The sequence below is a fragment of the Gavialis gangeticus genome, unplaced genomic scaffold (assembly GCF_001723915.1).
Source record: "Gavialis gangeticus isolate Ggan-Ray unplaced genomic scaffold, GavGan_comp1, whole genome shotgun sequence".
NCBI lineage: Eukaryota > Metazoa > Chordata > Crocodylia > Gavialidae > Gavialis > Gavialis gangeticus.
This window is the reverse complement of record NW_017729026.1, coordinates 7110560-7119480: the sequence shown is the minus strand read 5'-3', so window position 1 is coordinate 7119480 and position 8921 is coordinate 7110560. Positions and strand designations below refer to the sequence as shown.

At 38.3% G+C, this 8921-nt stretch overlaps 1 protein-coding gene across 1 annotated transcript in view; it reads right to left on the bottom strand.

The window, feature by feature from the left end:
* Window positions 1-8921, bottom strand: part of PTPRK (protein tyrosine phosphatase, receptor type K) — a 791004-nt gene that overhangs the window by 329658 nt on the left and 452425 nt on the right. The window contains exon 7 of the mRNA XM_019520302.1: window positions 7928-8221. Within this exon, the coding sequence (XP_019375847.1) occupies window positions 7928-8221 (294 nt within the window). The remainder of the gene's footprint in view (window positions 1-7927; window positions 8222-8921) is intronic.

Below are 8921 nucleotides of genomic sequence, written 5' to 3'. Positions count from 1 at the left end.
TTAGACATCAGGAGGCACTACTTCAGTGTCAGGGCAGCTAGAATCTGGAACCAACTTCCAAGCAAAGTGATGCTCACTCCTACCTTGGGGGTCTTTAAGACAAGGCTAGACAAACACCTTGTTGGGGTCGTTTGACCCCAGTACTCTTTCCTGCGATGGCAGGGGGTCGGACTTGATGATCTGCTCAGGTCCCTTCCAACCCTACTAACTATGAAACCAGTACCTATATGGAAGAAAATTTACATTGGTCATAGGTCAACGAAACTCAGTTCTTTGACCAAATAAAAGTATGCCTGGGGCAAGTGCAGCATTTAAGCAATGAGGGCTCTCTTTTTAGCAGGTTACACTTATGACACTAAATACAAAAGAACAGAAGCACATAGAAATGCTGATAGATTCTTCCATTGAGCTGTGAAAGAGCCTTCTGGAGTAGAAATTGAATGTAGTGAAATTGTTAATTTATTTCATTTCAGTCGGAGTATGCCCCACTGACCTGTAGTATCATTGGGCAAGAAATCAAGCAAGATCCTGCACTAGCACTGGTGTATGAAGCCACACTGAAAGGTTGGAAATATATAGACAATTGTAATTTAGCACCTTTTTATGTAGCACAGATGAAATTGTTGTACACCAAGGATGGGAGCAATTTGTATTGTTATACCCAGAAAACTGTGTGCAAGATATTTAGAAGAGCTGCATGTAGGACATCTGGGAACTGTAAAAATTATTGACCAAAATATTGATCAAAAAATAGAACACCTTATTAAGGTATGTATTAGATGCCAAAGATACAGATGCCCAAACAGGCAACATTTCACCCATGGAAATGGCCATCCTTTCCCTAAAAAAGGGCTCTATACTGATGTTACAGGATCATATCTAGGGATGATGTATCTAGAGGTAGTGGACTCCCACTCCAAATGGCAGGAGGTTTTCTGTGTGAAAGCCATTACAGCAGCACAGGCAGTAGAACAACTGTGAAGTCTGTTTGCAAGGACAGTATTGCCAGACAACTAACTGACAATGGCGCACAATTCAGTTCAGGTGAGTTTCAAGAGTTCACAAAGAAAAACGGCAACCAGCATATCACCTCTGCACCATTTCTCCCAGCCACAAATGAACTGGCTGAACATTCCATACAGTCTTTCAAAAATGCCTTGCTTTCCATGAAAGAAGAGGCAGGGTCCGTACAGCTGAAGATGGCTCACTTTTTGCTAGTGCATCAGAATGCAGTATATGCTCCATGTCAGAAATGGCCAGCTAAATGAGAACGTGACAAGGAAGAAGTGCCCCTCAGCAGCTACATGTAGGCTAAAATGCACTGGCCTATGATTACCAGGAACATAAAATATGGCAGCTTACAGTTGTGAGTGCACAAGCACATCCTTTGTCCTATGCAGTGCAAGTGGAGCCTAATATTGTTTGTCGCCGCTACATGGACCAATTAGAAAACACAGGAGCAACTGCCAAACAGAGCACAGAAGCAAAAGTTGGAGCCCTGCCTTGTGTTGAGCCACTGGCTTTGCAATTTACAGTGACAACCCATAACACTATACCAGAAAGTAGCAATGCTGAAAAGCCAGGACCTAATAATGTTGGGCAACCTACACCTGATGACGAGGCACCTGAATCTGACATGGATGAAGAAAGGCTACCTTTTCAGGACTCTGTTCAAGGGAGTGGTAGCCCGCACCCAGGAAGGAAAAGTAAATGTGAACCTGACATAGTACTCAGTGCAGCACATTCTCAAGGATACAGTCAAGAAGGTGATTGACATCAGTCAGACAAGAAATGTAAGACACCCAAGAGGCTTGCAGTCTTTGCATTATGCTGCAGTCATTTAAAAAAAGGGGGATGAGATATGTGAATGTGTTGAATCTATACATGTGAATCTGCAGTTACTTTCTGCTGAATCTGCTAATGCCAATGAATGTGTAGTTCTACTTTATGCTTACAATATATTCCATGCTTGCCTGTCTGGCAACAATTTCCCACATTTGTACCTGGAATAACTTACTTATGAATGCCCTGGACTCGCATAACAATATACTTTATGCAAGTAGCCCAGCATTTTAATTCTGCAGTTGACCATGGGAAGCTAGCTTCCTAACATCAATGTGTGGAGTCCCATTTTTTAAATGTAAAAGAAAATGTAAAAACAAAAGGCCAAATGATTTTTTTTCCTACTTATTTTTGTTGTATGCTTTTTGCTGTAAGGAATTTCATTCCTGCATCTGTCTGTTCTGTTTTCAAAATTAGTAACATAAAAAAAAAAAATCACAAACAAATATTGTACATTCAGAAAAAGAAAGAATGGAAAACAGTCCGGGTCCTGAACCTTTAATTGAAGCAAATCATAAGTCCACATTGTTCTGCTAACAAACATCTGAATCAGCTTTTGTGCCTCAAGGATGACTGTCATCGATAACTAGGACTTCGGGATTGATAACTTTCTTAGACAACAGTAAAAATAAGTAAGTAAATAGAAAAAAATGAATACATATGGTTCCATTTTCAGCTCTGATAAAGCTGCAACCTGAAGGGGAAAAACTTCATCCTTCCCCTTAGTTTATTGAAAAAAAAGTGACACACATTTATTAAGAAAAGATGTTTGCAATGAAAATCACACCACTCTATTCGCTCCACAGATCTACATGCTTTACTGAAAATCACAAACTGCGCTGAACTTCAATAAAGTAGACAAAAGTAGCTGTGGTAGCTGCAAATATGTTTAAGTTCTGGAAAAAAGGCTGAACTATCGACCTGCGTTGCCACTAAAATACCAGTAAATCATAAAGCTGAGTTGTTAACAGTTACTCAGAAACAGAAGCCAACATAATATAGAACAACTTTTAACTTACAATTGATAAAGCAGACTAAGTGGGCAGTTTTAAAACTGCAGTGTATTTTATTTTCAGCCTTAAAAAGGAAAGGCAGATTGTACATTCCCATGCCAGATCATATACTCAAAAAGAAACAATTTCACAGGAAAACATCCTTTCTTTATTGCCCAGTTATGCATTGTGCTTACTTCCAATTTAAAAAACATCTTATTGCCTTTTATTTTATTTTTTTTTAATTTTTAAATGATTGAGAAGTCATTATGTAAACCATAATACAAGACAGCCCATGTAGATGTATTGAAATAATCACACACTTCAGGTGCATTGTGAGGTATGATCATTTTTGAGGGTCCTCAAAACCAACAGCATGTAATTACTTTTCTCTAACCGCACACACCCTGGAACACATTATTGTGCTTAGTAAATGGGCTTAGAAGTGGAAATAAAAAGAATACACACAGTCTCTTAAGGGGGATAATGTAAGAAGCTCATGTTTTGCTTGGCATGTTTTAGTCTCATTTTTGTTGTTTAAAAACACTCAGTTGTATCATTTATTTGATTGCTGAGTAATACCTTTAATTGCCCACAGATGGATGCAACATGGCAAAACAGCATCTATGTAGTCACTCAATTAAAATATGGGGAAAATTGCACAGTAAATTCAGGTTACACAAAAGCTCTTTGTAATGACTTTTATGAGGCAAACCATATCATTTTGCACCCCTCTTCTTTTCCCTTAGCATTTTCTTAAAAAAGAAATCACCAGCCATTGCCCTAGTTCAGTCAAGATGGCATCACTGACTACTCTTACCACCTACTAATTAAAGTACATGAATGATGCATGAATAAGTTTAATCATACTTCAAATTGCTCAAAAGATGTTTTGGCAAAACACAAGACTAATAGATCAATAATACATTATTTTGAAATGTCACGGCATTTGTAAATTCTAAACAAACTGTGTAAAAGTCATTTTCACTCTGCTCCCACAAATAAAACAACTGTTTATTCTCCAGATAAAATAGCTAGTAGCATTTTACTAACACATTTTTACTAATAAGTCAACGTACTAGTTATTACCTATAGTTGAACAAAAAATGTTCAAAACCAACAAATCAGCATGATTTTCACAATTATTTCTCTGTAGTAAAGGGAAGTAGCTTTCCACTGAAATTCCATTTATTTCCAGTGACTGAGTTTGATGTTACACAGGTTAGCAATTATAACTCGCTCCAAAATTGAAGCTAACACTCAGGAGTAATTTAAGACTACAAAACTGACAAAGAACATTGACAAAGAGAATAATGATACTGTGTGTGAAAAATAAGTAATCTTGTTTGATTACTTATCAAACCTAAGAGACCTAAGACAGTGAGACAATCTTTGTGGCAAGCATGGGACAACTTAGCCCCACATCCTCTCCCGGCTTAATCTGCTGTTCTGCTTCCTGCTCCCTGTCCTCTATGCCACTGTGTTGCCCCTGCCTGAGCCCTCCCAGATCTGCCATTTGCCACACAGAGGCTGCCTGTGCCACCCCTGACCTGGAAAACAGGAGATTTTCCAAAAAAGATACTGATGCAAAGATGTAATTATAGAGCAGCACAGTAAGTGACATGGGAGTCACCAGGGTAACACTACTCGCCAAGGATATCACATTGTTAGCTATTTTATTAGCTTCTTCCTTGCTCTTAAACTTTCTTTCCTTCTTTTTGTTTTCATCATTTGTTTCCTAAAGACAAGGATCAAATCAAAGAGGGTTGCTTTAAAATAAATATTATTTAAACTTTATGTGTATTTTTCCAAGTTTTACAAGTAGCACAAAGGTATAGAGACCTTTGGGCTGGCCTTTCTTGAAAACAAATGTTTATCCTTATCATTTTGTGAGATGAGATGAAAGAAACTCTGGTCTCGAATGGACTGAGCAAAGACCTGTACACTGGCTTCCATCCTGATTCAGTAAACACACACTGTACAAACTTGGGCAAGTCCCTCAGGGTGAGACTTACAAAGGAACTCAAGCACAAACTAGAATTTAGAAGAAAGTTAGGCGCTACACAAAGAGAGGGGTTAAAACAAAGCACACCTCTAGGTGTCTACTGTTTTTGGTAAAAACTGACTTAGGCACCCAAAGTTCAGCTACTTCATATATTCAGAGGGACTACCATCTTTGCTGAGATGAGCACTTCGGCACTTATGTCTCACCTAAAAGTATTTATTATTCACAAGTTAGGCACTCCTGTGCTTAAATTTCCAGAGGGACCTGCTTGGGTAGGCAGTAAACTCAAGATGAAGAGGAGCTTAACTGCTGTCTAAGTCTAGGAACGAAATGACATACACAGCTCTCTTCAACATGGTCTATTGGCTGGCTTACATGTTCACCAATGCAGCAAACTAGACATTGTGACTTCCAGCCCTGGATGCTTTACCCTGCCCATTTAAAGAGGAGGCACCTGGATATCAGCACTTACCTTTTAGGCACAGGAAAGCTTAACAAGTTATGCCTATGTCCATTTGTGAATCTCACTCTCAACTTGTCCCATTGTTTTTCCCTCAAAAAATGGATATGACAAATGCTACTACGGAATCAAAAGCACTAGGATAACTGCTAATTCTACTGTTTATTGTTTCAAAGTTGTAGCATTAAAATAACAATGGATTTTCATAAAATAATGTAAGTATTATTTTTATATAGTTAATTCATGTGGATAGAATGACACATATTTGTCTTAAGAATATGTTAGATTTTGTTTTATATAAATGTGCATATTATAATACTTTAAAAATTATACCAACTTTGTTGCCCTTAAGTTTCAAGTTAAAGACAACTTGGGCCTCAAATATATTGTGAATTCCCTTCATGTTAGGCAATCTTAGTTTTTCACATTTTGGTAAAGGAAATTATACCATTTGAGGGATGGGAAGAAATAATTTGGACTGTGAGTCCTGGTTAGAACACTTTAATATAAAAGCTGTTTCTAATGTCTACACCATATTTTTGGAGCAATTGTCTAAAATATTTAAGAGAATTCAATCAACGCTTTAATCTGGATTAGATATCAATGGCTGTCATCTGACCCAAGATAAGATACATGAATCCTTCCACTCTGCAAGAGAGGAATATACTACTAAATTAGAAATAAGGTTAGCTATTTCACTTTTCAAAATTGCCTGCAGTTTCAGCAATGCTTTAGGCTGAGAAGTTGTTTGTCTAGGAGGTTAAATGAGCAAAGTGCCAAGAGCTACTAGGTAATGCGGTGCTCAATTTCAAAATAAAACAGCATCAAGTCCTACTAGGCTAATTTTCTGGGATATGAACTCGTTCACCTACTCTGTTTGATGACACTTATGTGCTATTAGCTCACTGACCTCTTTCCAGAAAACTAAACAGAATAAAAAACCTATATATATATGGGGGGGTGTTTGCTTGCATGTATGCATATGTATATATTTGTGCACAAACACACACACTTACATAAATATTATATAATATATTCATTCAAGCCACTCAAACTCATTCTATATAGACAGAGAGTTTGAATACTGCCCATTCTCTTATTGCTCTCACTGGGTGCGTCTACACATGTAAAGGCTCCAGGGTGGGTTTACTTTAGAATAATTTACTCTAGAAGAAACTCACCCCAGGCAGGCATCTATATGTGCAGGAACACGGAAGCAGGTTTGCTTCTCTTGCCCCTGCTGGCCCTGCACTGACCCCTGACATCAGCTCTTTGCGGGTGCTAGCCCAGGGGCTGGCAGGGAACACAAGGCCAAGAAACACCTGTCTCCTGGTGAGGGCTGGGGGATTGCTCCCTGCCCCCAGGAGCTGCATGCTGCTAGGGAAGCTTCACCACCAGAGCCCAGGTAGCAGGGAGCTCTGCAAAGTGAGGCAGGGGCTGAGAGATGATTTTTCCCAGCTCCCACTCCATGATTGTTAAGAGGGGGCTGGGAGCTCTCTGCTGATGGGGCAGGAGGATATTGAAGGCAGCACCCTACTGCAAGGCACATTTGTTCCCAGTCAGCTGTCTACATGTGCTGTACTGTGTGGTAATTACTCCCAAGCAAATTTGCTACCTGTATTTTCTGGTAGCAAATTTACTCACAATTAAAGCATATTACTGCACAGTAAGTGTCTGCACATGTAGACAGTGATGCTTACTGTGCAGTAGTTTGCTTTAATCTTGAGTAAGGCATCTCATGTACATGCACCTACTACTACATAAACATAAGAGACTTGGAATTAAGCCACTGTGACTTTTTTCTTCTACATTTTCACATAAATTTGCATAGCATATTTCCTAGCTCTTTTTCTTACACCTACAGTACTACCAATCCAAGTTTTCAAAAATCACAGATCATACCCTAAAAAGTCATTAGGTTGAATAGACAGACAGACAGACAGACAGACAGACAGACAAATATATATGGATTATTTTTATTCATCTCCTGATACTGGCACTTTCCATCTTCATATTCACAAGTTTTTATTCTTTAGGTTAGTATATTTTTTCTTTTAAATGAAAGCTTAAATCATCAGGCATTAACCTGATTTCAGAAACTAGACTTTATAAGAAATATTGAACATCACAAGAGTGGGCAACAATGCATTTACTTGATGTAGTAGAAAGGGAGAGATAGAGAGAGAGAACTCAAATGTAGATGACCTTATTAAAAAAATGGTTAAAAGTTATAATGTGGTGGAGTCACTAGTAGGACGCATACATTTTTTGCTTGATAAAAATCACGTTAAATGTATTTTAATTTTTGGCAATTCTTCTGTTAAGGGAAGAGGATCTTGTTTCAATACAACTTAAATTAGTAAACAAGAAAGGAAACATCTGAAGACTGGATTTCTTGCAAGATGAGTAATGTTCCATCTTTGTCAGAGGATAGTAATAAGGTATGGGCTCTCTAGTTCCCAAGATCAACACATGGAAACTTAGTTGACCCGACCAATGTGTACAAACAGGAAATGGAGTCCATGTTAGCCTAACAGCTTTGAGATGGATGAGCATGCCAAAAAGTCGAGCATGCTGCTATAGAAATACCATGACGATAATGAAAATAGACAAAAAGGCAGATCTTACCTGCACATTTGGTTCTGGTAATAAGTGGTGGGCCTGGCTGACCAGTTCCACCTTCTCCAGGCCTGGTGAGGAGAACACGAATCTCATATTCAGTATCTGGGTCCAGGTGCCATAGCTTATAAGTTGGTGCATTGACAGCATGGGTTTCTGTCCAAGTTCCAGATGTCATTCGGTATTCCACTTCTTTCAGAATAATAGGTCCATCACCAATTATGGAATTAGCATTCAGTTGGATCAGCAAGTATGTTGGCCCAACACCAAGTAACTGGGGAGGTGCTATTGGTCGAGGTGGTTCTGTAAGATATTTTAAAAAAATAAATAAATAAGACAATGGAATTTATGAAGACACCATACATACTTGTATGAAGACATACATACTTGCACGCAAAAAACACAAATGGGTGTATGTGTATTTGTGGGGGTATAGGTAAGGGTCCCTCTCAGTAGAGGAAAACTTTTGGCTAGTTATCAATACAGATGTCAGAACTGGCAAGGCCAAAATCTCACAGATTTAAGGACAGGTGACTAGATTCTCAGCTGGTGTAAATCTGTGCAGCTGCACTGAAGTCAACAGGGCTGTATTTATTCATTTTATCTGCAGGCCTGAGCTTAGGGATTTTGTTGGTTTATTATCTAGTTACACATTTCCTGAAATATAGTGAATTATTTAATGATAGTTTATGTATTTTTCCAGACAAAAATGTGGGACTTTGAATTTGAAAAGCATAACTCATTTTCTTTTATTGAGAGAAGCCATGAACATTCCCTGCAGAAATAGTTGCAATGTCACGTTACACTATCTCCTTTGAGAGAATCTTCAAAAAAAAATCATCACAGTCCATTTCAAACCTGCCAGATGCAGTGTGGGGTGAAAGATAGGGAAATATATCAAAGGAATTCAGAATGCTTAGAACTAAGCAGCACTAACTGGAGGGTGACAAAGTAAACATTTATAGCAACAATATATAGAATTATTTAGCAATTCTACAAAAAC